The sequence below is a fragment of the Excalfactoria chinensis genome, chromosome 2 (assembly GCF_039878825.1).
Source record: "Excalfactoria chinensis isolate bCotChi1 chromosome 2, bCotChi1.hap2, whole genome shotgun sequence".
Taxonomy (NCBI): Eukaryota; Metazoa; Chordata; class Aves; order Galliformes; family Phasianidae; genus Excalfactoria; species Excalfactoria chinensis.
Window position 1 is genome coordinate 127889815 of NC_092826.1, and position 23678 is coordinate 127913492.

The window sequence follows — 23678 nt, forward strand, 5'->3', positions numbered from 1 at the left end:
ATTTTATCTTGGCTGAACAACTCTCAGCTCTCCCAGTTTGTCTTGGGAGATACGCTGTATCCTTCAGCCCCCCTACCAATCCACTTGGAGTCTGAATTGGTTGGGTTTCTTGAGTTGTGATGTGTTTGTGATTTAACAATGTGGATATCTGTGTTTCTGAGATTAGGTATGTGCTTGGTTTACCTTTATGCTTACAGAATTTATGCTCCTCCTGGGGGAGTGGAATAATTGATGTTTTCTTAAATATCTTTATTTATGCAAACTAGAAACAGAAGTAAATATGATTTTAAATCTGCCTTTTTATTATTACCTTTTAAAGTAAGCCTTTAACTTTTTCCCTCTATATCCTGTAATTGTTTGGATGCAGTTTCCAAGCAAATATGAATGGTTTATCAGTGAAGATTTGAATAGCTTCTTGACAGCTTCTGCCAAGATAAAATAGGCCTCAGAGTGAAAGAATGCAAAGTGTCTTGGGCTAGCTGAAAGGATAGTTGATTTGTATTCCTGCTGTGAAAGTATAAAACCCCTTTTGAACTGTGATAGCTTATAGCTTAAATAGTAAAAGGGTATGTTATATACATACCCTTTATGTATATATACACTCCACAATGAATTGGGAGAATACAACCTCCCACTTGATGTTCTGAATTACTTCAGATTTGACAAATGTAATGTATAAGAAGGATTACCAGATTTTTCCAACAGGAATAAAAAGTATTTTTCACAAATTCCACATCATAGTTTCACAATGTAAAATAAAAACAGACTATTGAGGTATCATGGTAACTGAAAGCAAGTGAATAAGTATTTTTAAATGGTATTATTTTCTTAATTTCTAGATAGGTGCATGTATGAAAAATAATAACTTTACGCAGAAGTTATGTTAGAGTGCTGCAGTTGAAAGTGTTAGAAACTAGAGTGAGATCTGCACTCTAAATACATAGAGCCTTGCGGACTGTTGGTGAATTGCTCATGCTGAAAAATTTGGCCATTGTGGCCATGGAAGCAATGAATTCAGAAACAAGGTACCTTGATTGGACTTCTTTATTCTTTCCATCAAAATCACAGAACTGGATTCTTACATAGAAGTGGTTAAATGGTTACAGCCTTTCTTACTAATTTGCATAACTGTACCTTGAAGTTTGAATGATGAGTCAGTTTTCAGTGTCAAAAGTTAACAGCCTGTTGGGTTGATTGTGTCACCTGTGTACACTGCCTGAAAACTGCTGGAAGGCAGTTTTACTTACTTTTTTTTTCAGTTCTATTTATTGATTTCTTGAATAGGTGGTGATCTTTGGTATTTTTTTTTTTTTAATCTCCTTTCATTATTCACTTGACTTCTAATGCTGCTCAACTTCTTCTGTAGGGATAGGTGGGTACATGCACTATCACTGGACTCTTCCGATTCACATTGGACTTTTAAGGAATAATGTCATTTTAAAAAAAGAAAATAAGAAGCCATCAGAAGGTAGTCAGCATGCTAGGGAAGTTACTGTGGTTTGTTGTAATCTTACAGTTCTGCAACTGGAGCAAGGAAAGCAATCATCGTAAGGTCACCCATAGAATCGAGAGGAGAATTGTATTGGAGCTTTGAGCTGACTGCGTTACTCCAAACTCCACAAATCTCAGAAGCAATCTCAACTCAAATGCTACAAAATATTATCCCTTTGCTGCAGATGGTCAATTTGAGATAAATCTCTTGGCTAATCCAATTACTGATAGGAAGGGATACTGAGCAATTGGAAGGAAGTAATTTGGCAGGTTCATCCTTTATTTTCTAAGTTATTTTCTTTGCTTTATAAGGTGAAGGAAGGGATCAAGTTTTCAACCTTGGAAAAGTAAAGAGAATAGCATGTCATAGCCAAGAATATGTCAGCTGCGGTGAAAAAGGAACTTTATTCTCTTAAAGCAACCACAATCTGTTTTTCTGTAATGGAAAACCTATGAGACAGTGAAATGCTTTCTAGAAAATTTTCTCTTTCAGCTCCAGATTAGGCAGGCTACATGCAGCCCTCCCAGTTGTTCTGGCAAAGCAGCTCTTGTTGAAGAGACCTCCTTGTGGGCTGGTTCAAAGATGAGCTTTTGATGTGGACAAGTCCAGCCTTCTTATAAATCTCTTTTCATTTTAAATTTGGCTTTTTCAAGATCAAGGATTGGTTCTCATAAAAATAGTTTACCAAAATCTGTCTTAAAGAAGTCAGAACTAACAAGTGTGTGTATACGAAACAGCCGCGTGCTCAGGCTGAGTGGGATGAAGGCATATCAAGTCCATACATTCCAGCTGCTTCACTTTAAATCTGCCACCTATTTCTGTGATAAAAGGTTGTGCAGAAGTTGGGCTGAAGAGAAATAGCTGAGGAAACAGTCTTTAAAGGAGACGTACTTCTTCATTTGTTAGAAGTTGTATGTCTCTCTGAGATCCAATGCCAATATGGAATCGGTTGTGTTTGGCAGTAACTGGAGGCAGGGTCCAACTCAAAGATCCTCTTGTTTTTTGAGAGTTGGTTGTTATCTGTTACCAGATAATAAAGTACCAAAATCCGTTTTCATGTGGAATCTGATGTAGGAATAGCTCCAGAGGTTTGCTCAAATAAAATAATGTCTAAATCCCAATTTGCAGGTCACTACCAGTCTGAAAGCAGCTTCCCATCATATATGTTATTAAACTGTTTTGTTAAATTTTAGTTTGCTGAGTTCAAACTGGAAAATAAATTCAGCTTAGTTTGGACTAAGTGTGGAAGCTCTGTGCCTTTAGTCTTAAGTGAATTAATGATCAATCCTATAATCCATCATTGAGAAGACAACAAAGTGCTGAGAGGGTATTGTTTGACATTGTATGTGTTCTGCTGCTGAAGTTGCTGATTAACTCCACATTCAAAATATGACCTGTATTCTGCTGACAGCCCTCTTCAAAGGATGAATGATCAAGTACAAATAAATGTTGCTTGTGCCCTGCCCACTATAAAATGAGCCAAAGTACATATCAGGAGACAAGAGGGAAGTTTACTTTCTTCAGAGCCATTTCAGCTACTGGGTCAGCTCCTGTTAAAGCTCCCATGAATGCCTCCTCTTTGGTAATTTCCTCAAGGAATTCAGAAGCATTTGGAAAAAGAATGCAAAATTTATTTCAGCAGTTGGTGTTTGGCTTTGTTCTAAGCTAGATTTGGATGAGGTGACAGCTGTCGGTGAGTTCTCATGTTTGCCAGTGTATTTACTGCAAGTAAATTTATCTTAAGAACATTCTTTGCTTTGTCCTTTTCCAACCGTTCTTATTAAATGTCTAGTTAAGAAAAATTGAAGCAGAAGACCTGGAGCTTAGTGGGATTTCTAATCCCAAATGACTGTAGTGTGAGGTGAGTTTTTTGTCTTTATATGCCTTTAACTCCAACACAGAAGCAGAAGGAAGTCGGGTTGCTTTTACTGCTCCTTGAGCTTTCTGTTTCTAGTCACGCAGTGACAGAGCACACCCTCACCTGGTGGCTCTGAGGGCTCGCAGGGTTTGCACTGCTGAAGGTGCCGTATTGGAGCACTGGAAGGGAGGTGGATTCCTGCTGCTCCAGAGAGTTTCTTAGGAAGTACAATATGCAGCTTGAGTTTCTAACTTCATTAAACTCATATTACTTTCCTTGGGAACGTGCAGGCTGTGACAGGTTTTTAACACTAAAGGAATAATTTCAGCAAGCTGTAGATGTGTCCTTGCATATTCCCTTCAAACCTGCAGTGGCAGAAATAGAGCTGTGCAGTGGCTTTCACTTCTCAAATTCTGAACACTTGGCAAACTTACCTCTGCGAAAAAACCAACACTCAGAAGGCAATGTAGTCATTTGTGGAAATGCGATAGTCTGCTTCAAGGATTGTCTCCTTGTATTTTTATTAACGTGCTGTACTTTCCTTTTCCTTGACCATTTTCAGGAACAAAGTAATCACATCTTTTTTAAAAAAGAAAAGGTTTTGAGATGAAGAAGGGGGAGGGAAAAGTGGGAGCTGAGGGTGAGCGTGCACTGTGACCTTCTCCAAAACTACCTGAAGTTCTGTTTTCTGTAGTAGTGCAGGGAAAGCAAAACCTGAATGGTTCCTTCAGAAAGATTCAGAAGGGGACACACCATCTCTTATCAGCTGGCCCTCCAGGTATCACAGAGCTGTGTGGCTAACAAGTGGACTGTGAAACTCCCCCTCTTCCCCTTTACCCTGTCATGATTTAACATCTACCCTTTATTTTCCCTTAACAGCAGTGAGTTAGCAGGTATTGTTCCTTGCAGATGAAGAGCTGCTGAAACTTTTCTGAAGCATCTGCTTTTATTGTGACTTGCAACCAACCGATATATTGTTGAAGAAATACAAATGCCCCTCACTTCTTCCACAGCTGTTATCATACCAGCTTCTGCTATTTTTTATAACTACTTATTTTATCTCATTTTACACTCCACATTCCAACAGATTTTCCCACCTCAATCCAATCTATGTTAGACTTCCTTACAATTAATTCCTTGAATTCCAAAGGTGATGGTGCAAGAAAAGTAAAAAATTTAATACAGAAAAATATATCAAGCTCTTGATCAGAGCTGCAAGCAGCTGCTTCCTCTCATTCAGTAACACGTAACTTTTGCCCCCCACCCCCTGTGCAAAGCACTGCAGGGAGACTCTTTTTCCTCATTTCTAGTTAGAATAATTCTTATAACCCAGTACTAACATCATTGTGGATGTTCTGGAGAATGCTTGATATGTGCATTATAGCTTAAAGAATCACTTTATCAGACTGAATAAACTTTGTGTTTGAGTAAACTTGGAAGTTTCACTAACAAGTGCACCAGTTTCTTGAAGAGAAAAAAAAAATAACCACAAGAAAGGTGAATGCTTTGGATAACTTTGGATATCCTGAATTATTCTCTCAATTTTTTTCCCTTCTTCTAAGCAGTACCTATTTTTTTTTTTTTTTTTAGCAACAGAAACATTCCAAAGTCTGATGGTGGCAAGCCTGGAATTGCACATAATTAGAGCTGGATTGCTTGCTTTCAAACCAAGATTTGTCTCTTTTTTCTTTTCATCCCCCACAAGCCTTCCAAACAGTGGCAGCCATCTCATAGTTTCTCCTAGGGCGTTGAGGCTCGCACTTATAACATTTTTCTTGTTCACTATAGGAAGTGATGCTACCTGTAACATTTTAAATGTCTTAAATGGTGCAGAGAAGTAAATGAATGCCTAACAACACTGAAAGGTGTAGGTGGAATTACCAGCATGTGTTTCCATCCCCTCTAGCACTGTACAACAGCCTCTTGATATGAAGTAAGCTGCCCAGTGTTTGGAGACCTTCTAAACTCTGAATACAGCACTGCCAATGGAATCTGCAATTTCAGGCTGAAGGCACTTTGATAACATGATGAGCTTTCATCACCCTTTTTTTGTGTGTCTGAGGCTGCGTATGTCTCTTGGCCACAGTGGTGGCCTAATAGGACTGTGACGGCCATTTTCAGGGCTTGCTCAGTTACCTTCTCAGGAGCCGTGCATGTTTAAGAACCCGTGAATCTCCTGAATGTTCTTAAGCAATATCACTTCTAATACTTGGGGGGTAGGAAGGGGTTGCCTTATAAACACCATTTGTTTTTTTATTTTAATATGATTCTGCAGTCTGTACCCGCAGTAGGTGTCTGTGTTCCTTCCCTTGTTGGGTATTGCTGTTCACGGCTTTAATCCTTTTTCTTTCTTCAAGAGTAAAAGTTAGAGAGAAACTGGTGAAAGAGGAAAGTGCACGTGGAAGCCCTGAACCTGTCACAGACAGTGTATCTCAGAGAAAATCCCAGCCAGTGCCATCCCACTACATGCCTCTTCAGACAGAAACGTCTGCCTTTGACAGGGTTCTCAATCAGCCCGTCAGCGCGGTCCGCCAACCAATACATGGCTATATTCAGCCTGCTGGCGTTGCGCACACAGCTCAGCTGATGGCAACAGAAGAACCAGAAAACATCTTCGTTGGCAGCCGCCTCCTTTCAGACAGTGTCAGCCCCTTAACGAAATCAGCAGCAGCCACTGCACCAGAGAGTGAGAAGAAAGAGGTGCTGGCATATGGAGCAAAGCCTGGTGAAGAAGAATCCCCAGAAGGTGAGCAGGCTTCCAAAGGCAGAAGACCAATTTTGCCATCTGAGATTCGTAAGCAAGGGAAGAGCCACGAAGGCCTCTTTGGAGGAGAAGAACCGGATGCCGGTGCAGGGAGCTCCTCACCTGAAAGCAAGCCAAAGGTCAGCTCAGATGTTCAGCGGGAGCAGGAGTGCAAAAAGAAGCAGGCGCCTGAGCAGCAGCTGAAGACACCTGAGAACGTGGAGAGGAGCGAAGCCGTCATGTACATACAGAGCGGGTCTGTATCGCAGCCAGCGCAGGCAAAAGGCCCTGTTTGGAAGGTGTCAAAGCATAAAGTCCTGACTCGTTCAATGTCTGACTATACTGTGCCTCCTAAGCTAGAAGCTTTTCATAGTAAGAGCATGGAAGCAAACGGAGCAAATGGTGAGATCGGCATGGTTGACACAAAGGTCTCTGTTGCCCAGCTCCGTAATGTCTTTCTGGAAACTGCTCATGCCAACAAGAAAGCGGACCTGTAGGTGACATTTCAGACATGTTTTCGTGTGAAAGTTGCACGTCTTTGACAAAATGACACACACTCAACATCAGTTGTGTTCGGCACTTACAGCACACGGCTTAGCTCTCACCAGTGTGTACTGGAGGCTGAGATGGTTTGAATCCTGCTTCCGTGCTTCTGCTTGCTAGTGCGAGTTGTGGTGTGGGGAGCTGGAATGTGTCCGTCCATGCATGTTACCGGAGGAGCATGCAGAGTGATGTCTGGTGAACTGTTGAGATGCTTACATCTATGCTTTACTTCTCTCTTCTATTTTCTTTTCTATGCACTTTCTATCGTGTGATTTAAAAGTGAATCTCGGTTTGAGATGTCAACGTCAGGCAGCGCTTTGTCTGCCAGTGGTGACCGTGAAAGAGGGCCGCGAAGGCCGAGGCGCTATTTCACTCCTGGTGAAAATAGAAAGACTTCTGAGCGATTTAAAACCCAACCTATAACGTCAGCAGAACGAAAGGAGACGGATAGGTAGGCATGTATGTAGCTCTGTGTAGTGTTCTGGTGCAGGTAGATGTGAACGAGATGGTCAAGAAAATTTGTTCATTTGTTAACATCAATATTTTAAAAGGTTATCGTTTTCCTTAAAACATTTGTACAAAGTCAAGCATTTGTTATAGAAGAAGTTCCGATTGACTTGGGTGTGAAGTTTCTTACAAAATAAAAACCAACAGAAAGCAATTTGCTGCAAATCTCCGTATGTGAAGTGGTGGTCAGTCATGAACTATTGCAGCTGTCTGTTTCTGTCTGATGATCAGTGATTTTGCTTGTTACTATTGAAGGCTTTTATATTGACTAGGGAGTCCATCTTACTCTGTTTCGTTGATTCCAAACAATCCAATCTACATATCTGATGTTAATAGACCTGGCAGCAAATCTTAGACCTTTATATTCTGCGAGATAAACAGGAAATAATTTTCCTTTACTAAAGTTTGAAAATGATTGCTTGCCTTTCTGCTTTATTAAAGGGTGTTATGAGTGGAATTTGTTGAAAGTTGTTGACACTTGAAAGATAGGCATGGTTCCTCTATTCTTAAGACTTTTGAGGTCTTGCTGCTTTGGATGGAGTTTGAATCTAATCTTTGATGCCTTCTGTCAAGATAACTTATTTCTGTTCAATTGTTTTTCACCAGGTCCATTATGTGTGCAGAAATACCAACTGCTGACGGTACGTCACTATGCTGTTTTCAAAGGAAGAAATGGGAATGAATGTGCTTTCTTTACTAAAGTGGTATTTGATGATGCAAAAAACAAATCCATCTGAAAATAAGCATTGATATCTATGTTATATTTGAAGGACCACTTTTCCTTGGGCCATGACTGCTGCAGACTTGATTTTAAATTCATTTAAACTTGAAAGTCTGTAGATATCTAAGTGTATATGGGGGTAAAGGATGGAGTGACTTGATTTTTTCAACATGATTACATTTATCTGTCTGGAAAACAAACAAAAAAAAAAGAAACAAACTTGTTTTGAGGTTTTGAGCAGCCTTCAAGATCTCATAACTAAAAGCCTTTATTATAATGGGAAAATGTTATTGGTATTTTCTAGCTAAGGATGTTGGAAGATGCTGGTTATTAAATTATATAATTGTCTGCCATCTTGCCTCTCTTTTCCTGTTGTCGCTCTCTGCAAGTCTGGTGCAAATGAAGAAGCTAATCTCATGAGTAGCTAAATTTAGATGTAATGCCTTGTGCTATTTGAAAGCTGATACTCTGCAGCTTTGAGATGCTGTCTGTTGGATCTGGAGGATGCTGATTTCAGCTCCTCAGGATACAATCTGAACCTTTGAAAAATGGGGAAACAAGGTGGTAATCAGAAAGACCAGCATGTCTGGCTGACTGAGAGAAAATAGATGCTCTGTGCAGCAGGATGAATAATGAGCCTTAAGAGAATGGTCTGAGTCTAAGTGTTTTCTTGGTCTGTGTGTTATCAGAGACTACCATAACATACATGATCATTCATAAGAGTTTCTCAAGTTAACCTGAAAGGACATGAGCTGTCCTGCAGAAAATTATTTTGCTTGAGAAATCCTGTTCAGAATTTTTCTCTGCTGCTGTCCCTGTCAATACAAGTAAAAGTTTATACAATTTGCTTCATGATATATCTTCAACTGAAATGGGGTACAGCCAACTCTTGACTACAGATATTTTTTCATTAGTTAAACACTATTTACAGTGAGTTCAGAAATCACTTAGAAAAGCTTTCGCTTAATGTGAGCTTGTTGTTTTCTACTTTCTGTAGATGAGGAAAAATTAGATGACCGAGCCAAACTGAGTGTAGCTGCAAAGAGACTGCTTTTTAGAGTAAGTATTAAACCTTTTTAATAGAAAATAGAGGTAAACATTTCATGTTCAAGGTGCAGAAGGTTGCTGAGTTCATAGCTAAACATTTCATATTCAAGATGCTGATGTTTGCTAAGTTAATAAAGTGTAATGCAGTTAACCAAGTCCAAGTACATACTTTTTAATTTTATTTTTTTTTACTTTGTCCCATCTACTTATGTGGCAGACCTGTTGCTTTAAAGCCTTATTTGAGAATGTTATTTAAAGGGATGTGCGGTTAATTTTAACCATGTGATGCCTACTGTGCTTCTAATTCAGTTCAATTTACTTTGCATCCAAGAAGGCTGAAAAGAAAGAAGTGTTTAGAACTTTTCTTCCACAGTTTTGAATTCTGTCCTCTTAGGAAATGGAAAAATCTTTTGAAATGAAGAATATTCCTAAACCACCTACGAGAAGTTCAGCAGTGGAGAGAAGAATGCGGCGTTTGCAGGACAGATCACACACGCAGCCAATTACCAGTGAGGAAGTGGTCATTGCAGCCACGTAAGTCTTGTGCATGCATTGGCTCTAACCTCGGTTCCTGCTTTTGGGAACAAGTTCCATATATGTGGTGTTTACAACTTTGTAGCACAAAGAATGTTTTTTCTGAAGGGCCAACTTCCTTGAGAACCACCGGGGAAGCTATATTGAAATTCCCTTTTTGAAATAAAGGGAATAGTAAAGTATGAACTGCATGAACTGTAATTTAGCAGGTTTATGAAGCTGTGGATTAGGAAAAAGGGATTAATCATAGCACTGGTTTGTAACTCAAATGAAAAGGATATTTTGCACTGAGGGAAGTCTGCACAATTTCTCACGTAATGTATTTGTACTGGGGTAAACCTTTTAGAGTTTGGAATTTCAAGTGTATGTCTTGAGTCTTGAAAACATTTTTGCGCTCTGCTCATACATCATGAAGCTTTCCTAAAAGAAGGAAAAGATGTCTGGGGGGGGGGGGGGGGGGAATAGGAGAAAAAAAAAAGAAATAGGCAACTGACATCCATCTAACAATCTGCTAAAAGATAACATTATGGGTAACAGCAACTTCAAGAGACAACCTGTTTTCTCCTCTAAGCTTTTAGTTCTTCCAAAGTATTTAATGTTGTTTTGCAAAGTTTATAGCAGGTAACTCTATTAATTAAAAATCATTGCTGTTTGTTTTTTTCTGTTTTGTTTTGTTTTTGGTCTTTTCTGTAGTTAACACTTAATGTATTGCTTTTCTTAATGCTTTTTTCTTCTCTCTCCTTGTGAATTTTCCTTCCTTGGCAATTCTTTAAAGTGAAACTACCCATGCTTCACGTTCTGTGAATTCCCACACAGTAGTGACAAGAGTACCTAGTCCCACTGTAGTTAAGAGCACTGTACAACCTACCAGGTACTGGGGGGGATAAACATGCATGTTACGTGGAGCACAAGATTCCTCAATAGCAGATGCATCTTTAAAATCTTGAATGCTTTTTTCAATGTGTCAAGTGAATACTCGTTTCAAGTATATCTAAAACACTTGTCAAATTCATTTATGTTTGCATGATGAGACATTGCAGCTATTTTTGTCAAGCATCTGTTTTTAGGACCTTTCTAACCACACTCAACTGTTCTTATATGTGAAAGACATGAAATTGCATGTGAGCAGACCTGGCAAGAAGCCTCTTCACTCTGTTATGTTTTTATACAATAATGTCATCCTGACATGAAAAACTGAAGCTGGGTGCTTGACTTCACAAGCAGGACTTATCCTCTTTGTCTGTCTCTACATATATTTTTTAGCTTGCGAAATTTAAGGAAAGATAAGAAATTGCACCACCTATAGGTAACGTTGCAGAATACTGTTTGCCTGTTCTGAACAAGGGCATTTCAGCAAAGAGCACCACAGAAAGTATATACGCTAATTCCATAAATGTGGCTGAATTTATCTAGAGGTGAAGAAAGCGTTATTGTAGAGACAAATGCAGTTACAGCTTTTATGAATGAGTGTGTCTGACTTCAGCATTGGTCATACCATCTTAAAAATTAATGGAGTAAATTGCAAAACTGTTCTTTATTACTGAGTCACCCCATATAACTCAAACAAAAAACAAACACAAATTCTATTCTCCTTCAAATTGAAAGAGACGTTATGATTTATGCTAACCTAAAAGCCGCACTAACTTGGAATTTAAATCCATCTTTTACGTGTTTTATCAAATGCGCTCCACAAATTATTTCTAATGAAGCTGAATTTCACATAAATTGCAATGTAGGACAAGTGTTTGTTCTACAGCAGCATCTTAAATGTCTCTCCATAGATCTGTATTCTATATAAATTGATAGATCCCAAAAGCCTGTCTTCAGCCTTGCGTTTCCCTTCCCAGAAATTGTGGTAAAATAATCAAATGAATTTGTGATTGAAAAATTAACACTTCTTTAAATCTTCAGCTGATTAATTGGAACCCTTCATGCCAATGTTGAACCACTGCATAATCACTTAGGCTGCTACATTACATTGGCTATTATGCTTCATATGCAAGTTCTTCTGCTTCTCTCAGGTTAAGATTTTAAAACTTTGCAACAGCATCTTTAAAACTCATTTCCAGTTCTGTTTCTTCAGCTTGCAGGCATCAGCACACCAAAAAATATTAGCTAAAGAGGAGATAAGAGCAGCCAAAGAGGCAATGGGGCAGGATCAATCCGACGAACCAGATTCTTCCACATTAAGCCTGGCAGAAAAGATGGCTTTGTTTAACAAACTGGCTCAGCCAGTATCCAGGGCTATATCCACAAGGAGTCGAGGAGATATTAGGCACAGGAGGATGAATGCTCGTTACCAGACCCAGCCAGTCACTCTTGGAGAAGTTGAGCAGGTAAGTGCAATCTTAGCTGTTTTTTGTTTGTGTTTTTATCACATGAGGTGCTGTGACAGCTGGCCTTTTCTTTGCTCACAGCTACGCTCAGGGGTCATGACATATTCACAGGAAAAAGCTTGTCAAAAATCAGACATTGAGGAACAGCCTCCTCCCAGATGTTTGAGTTCATTGATATGCTTTTCTTTTTTTAGTAATTTAAGAGTATGTCATCTTCCTGATGAGTGCACGCTGTACCTTGCATAGCATCTGTCTTTTCCAGTGCAATACTGTATGTCTTCTGAAAGTAAATTCCTGACAAAAGGGCTGAAAGCTCTGACGCATCTCATTATTGAAGTCTGTGATGTGCATCTTTCCAATCCTCTTCCTGAAGGCGTTATTTATTTCCATGATTAGGGCTCTGCTCTGTTGTTTTCCTATGGGAGGGGGCACTGATTCTGATTTTTGTTTTTTTTTCCCTCCAAAGCAGAAGATTTCTGAAATTTAGAATTTGTAGTCAAAATGAAGTGATTTAATTTGTGGGGTGGGATTGGGCTTTCCCTTACAGAATTCTTTGTGTAGTTGAAACTGGAAATGAATGTATTTTTAGTGAAGTTTGAGAGCAGAGTGGCCAGTATTTCAGAGCTGATGTTCACAACAGAAACATCCATTCCTTAGGGACAACAGTTCTGCATGTTGTGCTTCTACAGATTTGGATCAATCTGAGTGTGAGAAAGTTCCTATACTTCTCTTTCCATATCCTCATTCATGTTTATGCATTTTTCCATATAATAATAGAATTATGAGAAGGTAGGATTCTTTAACCGTATTGGTGCAAAGCTGTATGAGTATGTAACTGTACGTTACACTTAATTTTCTTAGGCTTGAGGCAGTAGTAAGTATTTGGCATAAATATTTCCAGTCATTACAGAGTACTGTTTGCATTCATTTTCTAATGCTAACTCCTGTCACAGCCTGGACTCCTTAACAGTTGTGTCACTAACGTGTTTGGGGGCCAGGAATGTGATCAGCAGAACTGCGCTGAAGCAGACAAGAAAGAAGCCAGTGACAGTCACTTCAGTTTGTCAGGCTTTTACAGATGAACTTAGATTTCAGGCAAGGAAATGCAGAGGAAGCATGTTTTGTCATCTCTTTCTGAACCTAGTAAAAGAAACCAGGCTGGCCTCTGAACCAGAGTGCAATGGGAATGTGTTGACAAAAAGACTTCATGTAGCATGCTGTGCATTTGGAGTTTGAAGAGACAGTTGTGGCTTTTGTAGGAAGAAATGTAAATACAGTGACAGAATAGGCAACTGGAGGTTTCATTCTCAAAACACATAACTGCAAATGTAAATATCTTGTAATTAAAGCTGAAATCTCTTTGCTGATCTCCTCTAAATTTCTGATTCTGATAGATGCAGTGGAAAAAGAGTAAACCGGTAACTATTTTTTTAATGTTTTTTTTTGGAATCTTTGATCTAGCGTAGTAGTCTTTGCTCTGCTTTCTGATGTGTTTACGAGTGTGTTGTCCACACTTTGTGTGGAATTTGCATGTGCGTTTTAAGTTTTCAGTTGTTTGCCTCCTGATGGTGTGATTTTTCTCGACTCCTTTTGCATGCTGTCCACAAGCTCTGAAGTTTAAGAAAACAGCAAATAAGTCAAACAGAAGCCATCTCCTGATTTGTTTGAAGGCATACAAATACTCTCACTGTCTTTGTCCTCTTTGGAGAAGAAAATGCCAAGCTCTGCATTTCAGGGAAATTTTTCATCTCCGTTGTCTAGGAAAACTTCAGAGAAAGTATTGTGTTTGTGTAGAAAATTGCATTGTTTTATTGCAGAGGCCACCAAAGCAAATTCGGGGTTTTAAAAATATTTTTCTCAGAGATGTATGGGACAGCAAATGTTTGGTATCCGAAAGGCCTCATACTAACAGTCCTCTGTGAAGGTGATTTATGTAGGAGAGGTGTCAGGAATTTGCGCCCGCTGTCAGCACAGAATGCTCTCTCTGGTGCTGTGCTGGCTCCAGAGCTGGAAGCTGCATGACCGTATCAGAGCAGAGCTGTGCCAAAGCTAATTAGCCCTGCTGAGACACAGAGTTGATTAGCCTGGGCACATGGCATGTCATCCGGCATCTGGAACCTGAACTAATTTATTTTCCCAGTGCTGTGCAGCACCAGGTCAGCACAGATCAGTCATGGAGCTCTGACATGTCATATTGCATGCTATGCATATACCCTTTACTGCTAACGATGCTGCTGTTCGTGTGCAGTCATTTTTACCATGGGTGGAATCACCCGTTTGCAGCCAAATTATGGGGGCATTATTGCTCATCCTGTCTTTTTGTAGAGCAGTATATTCATCTGGAAGCACACCTTCTGCTCTGAGGAACTTAATGTGATACAGGTTCTTTTGGGAATGGATGGTTTTGAAGCTCTCTGGTCCTAATTTATTTCTGTTATTTTTTTTGTTCATAGGTGCAAAATGAAAGTGGAAAACTTACTCCCCTGTCAAGTTCAGTTTCAACATCAGTTTCAGCAATGGCTTCTGCCCTTTCTGCACTGTTTGCTGGAGACATGCGTGCAAAGCCACGTAGTGATGGAAGTGTGAGTGCTGCCACAAAAGATGATTTGAGATTCCATGCTTCAGCAGAAAGCTCAGATTCATCAGGGAAGCGCACACAGAAGTCAGAACAGTGGCAGCCCTCAATGGAAGTGCTAGAAAGCAAAAGAGCATCAAAGAAGCATGAGGAAGAAGGAAAGAGGTTTCTAGCACATGAAACTAATGAAATTAGAAAGTACAGCTCCTTTGAGGATGAAACCATACATCCTGTTCCTGAAAAAGCAGGAGACTACCATAAAGAGGCAGCCTACAGCTTCCTGAGGAAGGGCAGCATGGAACTGTTTAGTTCACAACCACTTTTTCAGCCTCCTGAAAGGAAGGAAATTGATACCATCATGCAAGGTAAATGGGAAGTCACAGAAAGCCACTCCTTTGAAGAAAAAATAGTTTTGGAAGGTGGTATGAAAAGCAAGACTTTGCACAGAGGTGCAGTATATATACTTGGTGGTGGTGTAGTTTGGTTCAGCAAACAGCAGTGTTTCTGTTTTCACAACTTCTTTTCAAGTATTACTGAGACCGTTTCGTTTTTATTTTTTAATGCTATTTAAACCAGTGAAAGCAGTAGTTAACAGGTCACATGTATTTCTCAGCCTTTAAGTTCTGGAAGTGCAGTTTTCTTAGTTATTCTTATAACTTTTCAGGCCTTAAAGATGGCTCATTTTTATTGATGTTTCTTACCTTGAAAGAAGTGGTAGTACATACTGAAGTTAAGGTGTATTCTTTCCTCCATTTCACTTGCCCCATCCTCTGAAAACCTGAACGCACTGAACTAGCTGCTCTGGGTCAAGTGTCTGCTGCAAACTGTTCAGTCTGCTCTGAGCCACTGTCTTTGAAGCAACTGCCTATGTACATACATAGCTAGTTGTGGATGGCTTTTGAAACAGTGGTATTATTTTCCTATCAGTGTTGTGACATAATGTAAATCAAGTAATTCTCAGGAATTTTCTTTTTTTACTAAGTTGGGGTACAGGTCAAAAGTGCTCTGTGGTGCTAGAAACAGCTTTATCATTGACCTGTGAAGTTAATTTATTTTAAATGTAAAGGGTTTCCAAACAGATGTAGGGAGGAAGATACGGTTCTGCTTGTATTCCTCAAATCAGTGTCCATCCTAATTAAATTTCTCTGACTCCAGGGGAGACGGAATGGATAGAACAGGAGCAGACCTGCAACAGGGACTGTTGTGCTGGCAGAACTTCAAAAACAAAAATGAAGATAACACACATTTATTCATTTTTTTCAGGGCAGTTTTTCCCGTGGTTTAGTTGCAGCTCAGGAAAATTACATCCCTAAGATCTACCTCAAAAACAAGATCTTCATTAAATTATTAAATATTCTCCTAGTAGGCTACCTACACGTTAAAACGCTTTACCTCTGTATTAACTGCATTAATGTTTCCTTTCTTTGCCATGCTCTTTGTTCCCCTCTCTTTCATCTATCTGGTTATGTTCTCCTGTTGGTGTGATGACAGGAGCAGTAGTTTGTGCCTCAGCCGTATGAAGTTCAGAGTTGAGTACTGAATGTGATACTCTGCAGCTTCATGTGAACGTCAGTCAGAAGGGACCAGTCTATGCAACAGATATTACCGAGCAATTAATCTTTCTATGCTAGCTCAGACAGAATTTTTTTCTCTGTTAGGACAGCATGTGATTTGAATATCAAAAAGCAGATCTGCTGCTTTAGTGTCAGTAATGTAAAAGAAAGGTTTGAGAATAGTGCTAAGTGTAACAGAGCACTTTTCCTTTTGACTGGGCAGACCATGTTGAGCTTACTTCTGAACTCACCAGCACGCCAGCAACGAGGACGCTTTCACAGACTGCGGCATCCTGTAGGCTACAGGAGCTGTCTGAGCAATTGGAGGGAAAATTCTACAAGAATTCCTGCGAGACGTTTTCTGCTGGAGAGAACAAAATGCAGACAGCTGAGGATGGCCTCGATAGTTCCAGCAAAACGATGTCCATTAAAGAGAGGTATTTGAATTTCACTTTTATTTTTTTTTAATGGCCTCCACAAATAAAGTTATTAGAGTGATATAAGAGAGAAGCTTTAAACCTGTTTCTCAGAAAGCTAAGCAGTGATTATAGGGCTTTATTAGATGTCAAACGCTAACAGTAGAAATATGCAGCTAATCTGCTTGACACACCTGTAAGGCAGATGATGAATGAGAATTACTGTTTGAGAGATCATGATAATCTGATTTTGAAAGCTGCGTGAATGATCAATACAGTCAGAAAATGAAAGCAGTAAAAATAGATATTCCAGTTACGTTTATGCTGATATCGGAGATAACCTTGTGACTTCTCCCGCTTCAGAAATACATGGTTGCCATTTTGACTTCTGAGATTTGCTCAGAGATTTTTAAGAATAATGGACTTCACAGGTTTGTGGGAGCGTTAGAAAGATTTTTTCCAACCTAAGACCATTATAATCTGAAATTCAACAATAATTACTGTGTGCTTCTAGTTCTAGCTAGAGCTACAGTAGCTGTTTTGTAGCACTTACAGAACCCATTCTAATTTAGTTAAAATGTTGAGAGTATGAACACAACCACAGGGTATGAAAGATGCAGATGCAGATGACACCAAGTTGGCTTGATGTGTGGATCTGCCTGGAGGCAGAATGGCCCTACAGAGGGATCTGGACCAGCTGGATAGCTTGGCTGAAGCCCATGGGATGAGGTTCAGCAAGACCAAATGCTGGGTCCTGCACTTTGGCCACAACAGCCCCAGGCAGCGCTACAGGCTTGGGGCGGAGTGGCTGGAGGACTGTGTAGAGGAAATGGACCTGGGGGTATTGATTGATGCTCGGCTAAATGTGTGCCAGCAGTGTGCCCAGGTGGCCAAGAAGGCCAATGGCATCCTGGCTTGCATCAGAAACAGTGTTGCCAGCAGGAACAGGGCAGCGATTGTCCCCCTGTACTCAGCTCTGGTGAGGCCGCACCTTGAGTACTGTGTGCAGTTTTGGGCTCCTCACTGCAAGAAAGACATCAAGGCCCTGGAGTGTGTTCAAAGAAAGGCAACAAAGCTGGTGAGGGGTCTGGAGCACAGGCCTTATGAGGAGCTGCTGAAGGAGCTGGGATTGTTCAGTCTGGAGGAGACTCAGGGTAAACCTCATTGCTCTCTATAACTACCTGAAGGGAGGTTGTAGTGAGCTGGGGGTCGGCCTCTTCTCTTGTGTAACTGGTGATAGAACTAGAGGGAATAGCTTCAAGCTGTGCCAGGGGAGGTTCAGTCTGGGCATTAGGAAATACTACTTCTCTGAGTAGCTAGGCAGTTGGAATGGGCTGCCCAGGGAGTTGGTGGAGTTACTGACCCTGGAGGTGTTCAAGGAATGCTTGGATGTTGTGTTGAGGGACATGGTCTAGTGAGAACTGTTGGTGATGGGTGGATGGTTGGACTGCATGATCTTGTCGTTCTTTTCCAACCTTGGAGATTCTGTGAAAGGATTCCAGTAGCAGTCCAGTGAATAAAGTTATGGTGGTTTGCATCAAGTTAAGAAATGACCTTATCATTCAGCTTTTGTGCAGTGAAAGCAGAACCAGTACATCAGAGTACCTTTTTAACTTTCACTTTGTCAAAGTATTCCGTCACTTTGTGAGGCAAGTGCGATATTAGGAAGGTTTCCAAAGTTTGCTTCATGTATTTATAGGTGTGTGTGTCATGCTCGTTTTTAGCATCCTTGCTCCCTTTTATCCCTTTAACATAAAGTGGAGAGCAGAGCAACTAGAACCATTGTACAGTCTTGGATCCCCTTCTGAATTACGTATTTACCAACTTCAGTTTACTGGGTTTTTCTTTGTTCATTTTAATGCAGTCTTTCCCCTCGTCCCCACCCCCCCAGTCCTTTGGTAAATATGTAATCTGTCTGTTCAGATAAGATTTAAGTCCAGTAACTTTTGATTTTGGGGTAGTAAATCATCTGCCTTCCCTGAGTGTGACAGGGAAACAGAGACTGGAAGGAGGGGGAAGATCCAAGTGTTAGCAGCTGTTTTGGTCCTAAATTTAATGCTTCAGTTGAGTTGGTCTCATGAGGAACTGATGTTGCTGTCAGACTGTCAGTCACACTCACAATCTGAAATTGCTTTTGTTAAGCCTCTGTGGCTGTCTACTCAACCCCAGAACTGACACCATAAAATACCTGTTTTCTTGTCAGGAATTTTTTTATTCCGACTCTGCAAATGTCTGTAAATGACAGAACTGGTATCAAAATATTTTAGCCTTCCAAAGTAGTGCAGTAGTTTTTCTCTTGATCCAGAATTAAAAATAAATAAAACAATATTAATGACTGGTTGTATCTTTTGCTTGTCCGTAGCTGGTGCCAACTATGAACCTCAAAGAGCATTTCTGCTAAAAAATTGCCTTTTACACATTGTCTTTTAGGTGTTGTTTTTTAATTTGCTGGGGTTTGGGATTGGTTTGTTTTTTCTTTTTACATTCATGAAGTTCATCTTCCTATCCAGTGGGTTTTTTCTGGCTGTGTCAGACATTCCTTCACCTTATGGAAGAACAGCTTTTCTACAGATGCAATGATATTTGGGCAGGATGCATGTTTGTTGATCTGGATGAAAGTGATTTTCCACTAAGATTTATTTCACTGAAGTAGTATTACCCCTGTGGGGTGCGTGCATACCTGGCATCTTTAAAATTACCAATATTATGTTGAAGACTGAAAATTATGATTTTTCAAGACAGAAAATATACCTGTTCTGCCAACATGCCACTTGGAAGTGTGAGGGAGCAGAGGCTCCTCTCTTACAGTTGTTCTGGCTGTGTTTTGTGTCAGACTGGAAACCTTGTTATAATCTCCTTGTTTTCAGCCAGACAAACGAAGAGCCTGTGAGAGGCCTTCAGGGGTGGGAATGCCTTGGAGGACTTTGAACATGGTGTCGGTTGCATGTAGCCTATGTCTGTACATTTACAGAGATTGAAGTTGCTAGAAGGCCACCTGGTCTGTTCTTCTGTAGAAGTCTGCTATATGCCACGATCACCATTTTCACAAACCACAGATAAGTAGCTGGTGGATGTCCAACTTTCATTCAGTCTTTGCTAAGGCAAGCCAAGACTTGGCTTTATTTTCAGCCTTCATTGATGATTGGATACCACAGCTAGATTCTTATATAGGCTATATAGGCTTATATAGGCTAGTCCACATATACAGTAAATTTGTGAGCTTTTTGACCATCAGCTTCTGTTTTGTAGTTACTTCACTCAAATTGGTCTCCAGATTATAAATGACCACTGGAAAGAACTGGTCAAGTGCAACCAGCGGAGTCTATGTGAAAGGCAAACCTGTGTCCAGTTCAGCCAGAGATGCTGAAATACTGCCACAGAAGAAAGATACACCTCTGTTTTGTTTATGTCATTTTTGTGTGGGCTTTTGCCAAGGCCTTTCATATAATGTTCCTCGTTTATGCAAAATTATTGTTCAAATCTTGCTCATATTTCCCTTCAGTACTAATCCAACATTTTCCCATCAAATCTGAAATCTTTTGCTTTGATTCTGTCCTGGTACCTCTGCATCATTCTATTTCAGTAACAAAAAGTAGAGACACAGAGCAAGCTGCAAAGATGGGCAGGCATATAATAAAGCTTTCCTTCCCAAGAATAGAGTAAAACATTTTCAGATTGGAAAAGGAACTTCTGGATGGAAAGGAGGAAGTATGTAAAGACCTGTAAAAGTGAATAATGTGTTCATTGTTTATTAAAGGTGGAAAACTAGATGTAATGTAATGAACCTCGTGAGCAGAAGACCTTAAACAGATCCGATAGATAGACCCCAAAACTGCTTTTTTCACTGCAGACTTTCCAAAGAATCAACTGCTATCTGTCTTCTGAGTTATACTCTTGATCTGTTGGGCTTGCTTATGTGATTCAATTCAGCAGTTTTTGCATCTTTATTTCAAGAAAAAAATGCCCTCCAATGGCTGCTTAGTCAAAGTGGTCTGAATTTATTGCTCTTTTAATTGTTCAAAACATATGCATGGCTTTAGGTTTTGCACAGCAGTGAAGTTTTCAGTGGCATGATGAGCATACCAATTTCTTTTAAGGGGTGATTTCATCATTTGGGGCAGACAGATGTAGCCTTACTCTAGGAGTGCGTTGTTTTATTATGTGTACAAGTGGAAGATGAGAGTGACTAATCCGTTCAACAGAGTAAAGAAGAGTCCCTGGAGACACAGAAACAGTCTTCGAATCAGAAATTTTCTCTTCCTGATCAGCAAAGCTGTTTGGAGCAAAAGTCTTGGGCAAAAACATTGCAGTGAGGTTGGTTTAAAAAAAAAAAACAAAAAACAAAACAGGAAGAGAGATCTTTCCTTCTGTGCTGTGCAGCTAATAGATATTTTCAGAAACAAACTGATCTTAGGCCTAAGCTGAAGATAATTTCTAAGCAAAGCTGACCTGAGAGAACATAACTATTGAATCAACAGTGTGTTGGCAGTTCCGTCTGATCTTGGTCTCCTGTGCAGTTTCACGCATGCGTGGATGCACTCTAGAAGATTAGTTCTGGACAGTGAAGTCTTGTATGCATTCTGGAAGCAATGACCATGGTCTCAGCTCCTTATTGTGAGTCTTCTTCACCCCTATTCATGCCGTGCAGTGAGGTATGAAGCAGCCAGGCAGTGAGGCCTGCCAGTACTGCCTGCCTGGGCAGGAACAGAGGAAATAACTGCTTTATTGAATACTAACATTGTTACTGCCATTGTATGCTGTAGATTTACTGTCTTCTGAATCCTCAGTTTTCCTCAGCTGACTGCCTTAGGACCAATTGGGTGTCCTTGAAGAGGTCAGTAGTGTGGGTACACTCCCTGGACTTCTGCAGGAAGCAACTGCCTGAAACTTGGCTTCTGCCTGGACTTATTCAGTCCTACCCCTTCCTCCTCCTTGTAGGTTCAGGACAGCCCTCACATGCTTACTCTGGCAGTTATAGTATTCACATCTCTGAAAATACATCTCCTGTGATTGAAATAGGTTGCCAACCTACGGAATCTGTGCAAATGCAGATAGGGTTAAGGATCTTGGTGTAATTCTTGCTGAAATGCTTTAGATTTTAAAAAGGTATGTAGCATAATCCAACTATTCAACTGAAATAAAATGACTTAGTGGAACAGTTGCATTTGTTTGAAACTGATATTACCAACATACATTTTATGGAATACTAAGAATGACTTCTGAAAGCTAGAAAATTCATACAGGTTTTTAAATTCTGAGGGAAATAAGCTGAAGATCATGTATGTATCATGTGGACCTTCTATTCTGAACTGACTTGTCCTGTGCCCAAAGCTAGTCACTCTAAGGTTTGTATGGACAAACAGCTTCTAATCTAGCAAAACAAACATATAAGCTTGCCCACTGGGATGATCATTATCCCTCTGTGCTACATTCAGAATATTGATTAAGATTAGGACTAGAAAATAGCATTTCTTCAAGATCCTGCTTACCTGAGATTAGCGGTAATCTACACATTAAGCTTAAGGCATTCTTTAAACCACTTGAATCTTGCAGATAGCGTTCACAGCTGTAGCACAATAGCACCAAATTATTTGTGCGTTGTAATTACTGATTTATGGCAGCAATACCTTAGATGAGCAAGGAGATGCTAAATATTCTCTAGCAGTCTGACTGTAACTTCAGTCATCGGAACTGTAGTCCAGCCACTAATTGCAAAGTTATCAGTTGACATGCCTGATGAGACTTTATTGATGGCTGCCTGCTGAATACACCTCTCCCTTCTTGGGCTTTAAAGAAAATAAATTTTTAAATCTCTTTTTAATGAATACAATAAATACCAGTGATAGGATTCGTCTCATTAACTCTGATCATCTATAGCATAAGCATACGTAGCTGAGTTAGTCAATCTCTGTATATTATCGACAAGAAGAGGAAAAACAGCAGTGATTCATCTGACCTGTTTGTATGTCTACTTCACGATGGTCTGCACTGTACCCTGCCCTCTCTGGATTGTATTGGCAGTTTCCACTGACTATACAAATTAACTGGAGTGCCTTTCTCAGATCTAGATGTCTGTGTTTTGTCAGATATTTTTTGTTTGATCTGTTCAGTAAAGGCCTGTTGTTTATTTGTGAGCTTTGTACACGTGTATGAAATGTAAATAAATTCAGTTAGAAAACTTAATTTCAGATTTTCTTGAACGTGTCATTACTGAGGCAATAGAGGTAGCTCATAAGGATGATGGGAGGTATAGTATTTAAAGCTGATCTTTTGACATGATTTTTCTCCTAGGTTGGCCTTGCTGAAGAAGAGTGGTGAAGAAGACTGGAAGAGCAGGCTAAGTAAAAAGCAGGAGTATGCAAAATTGTCTGCCACTGATCGTAGCGCACAGATGCAAGAAGTTGAGCAGCTGTTGAAGAAGGTAACTCTATCCCTGTTTGGAAAACCTTGTTTGGAAAACCTTGTTTGGAAAAAACATCTTGCTTGAAATGCTTCAGCTTTGAAGATGCATCCCATGAGACAGGCATGCCTAATAGCAGCTACTAGCTTCTGCTATTCCTCTCATTGTCAGGCTTGTTTAAAAGGCAGTTCTCTCAATGTGGGAGCTTTTTAAACAAGTATGTTTTCACTGTCATGCTAGCAATAAGTAAGCAGGCCTCAAAGGCTTCTGCAATATTTACAAATTCTCTGCCACATGCACCAAAATATGCTAAGGTTTTGTTGTCTCTATACATACACTTTTTTTTCCTTCTTTTTTTAATTGAGCAAATATGTTCAATGATAGAAACAACAAGGAAGAGCTGATACCAGAGCGTTCCTGTGTCATTCAGTCAGCCTTTGGTTGTCTTGAGTGATCTTTTTGTTTGAAGATAGCCAGAACCTCTTGGACAAGTACTTTGTCTTGTCAGTGAATAGAATAGGAGGTGGTAGAAAGGTGTGGGGGAAAGGTAAGTTCACATCATTAGCGCACTGTAGCAATGTCTTTTTGGTTGTGTTGGCCATCAGGAGTGGATCTGTAAAGCATAAAAATTACTGATGAGGACAGATATCTACGCCATACTTACTTGACGGGTTTTAGATTTAGTCTGTTCCTATGGCCTGACTGCCTGTTAGCAGCTGCGGTGTTAAATGGGAGCCCAGCAGTATGCTTCGGGGCTTAGTTTCATCCCAGTGTCTGTGCATTCTGCAACATGATCCAAAGCACAGGGAGGAAAAAAAAAAAAAGAAAAAGAGGATTACTGAGAGATTTACTTCAGGAATGGAATCCTGATTCAAACTACTACAGATTTGCTTCTGTACTGCATTTAATATATATGAAAATGACACTGTCATTAAGATAAAATAGCTGTTCCA

General features: G+C 40.0%; 1 protein-coding gene across 11 annotated transcripts in view; it reads left to right on the forward strand.

Annotated features, from left to right (window-relative positions):
* SVIL (supervillin) overlaps positions 1-23678 on the forward strand; it is a 133724-nt gene that overhangs the window by 77548 nt on the left and 32498 nt on the right. For 7 of the 11 annotated variants that reach the window (XM_072328781.1, XM_072328780.1, XM_072328783.1 and 4 more), the window contains 10 exons: positions 5708-6586; positions 6917-7087; positions 7750-7784; positions 8862-8923; positions 9306-9445; positions 10221-10316; positions 11529-11781; positions 14235-14721; positions 16133-16346; positions 22617-22746. In XM_072328781.1, the coding sequence (XP_072184882.1) occupies positions 5708-6586; positions 6917-7087; positions 7750-7784; positions 8862-8923; positions 9306-9445; positions 10221-10316; positions 11529-11781; positions 14235-14721; positions 16133-16346; positions 22617-22746 (2467 nt within the window). The remainder of the gene's footprint in view (positions 1-5707; positions 6587-6916; positions 7088-7749; positions 7785-8861; positions 8924-9305; positions 9446-10220; positions 10317-11528; positions 11782-14234; positions 14722-16132; positions 16347-22616; positions 22747-23678) is intronic. The other 4 variants (XM_072328779.1, XM_072328777.1, XM_072328786.1 and 1 more) reach the window with 4 other exon arrangements.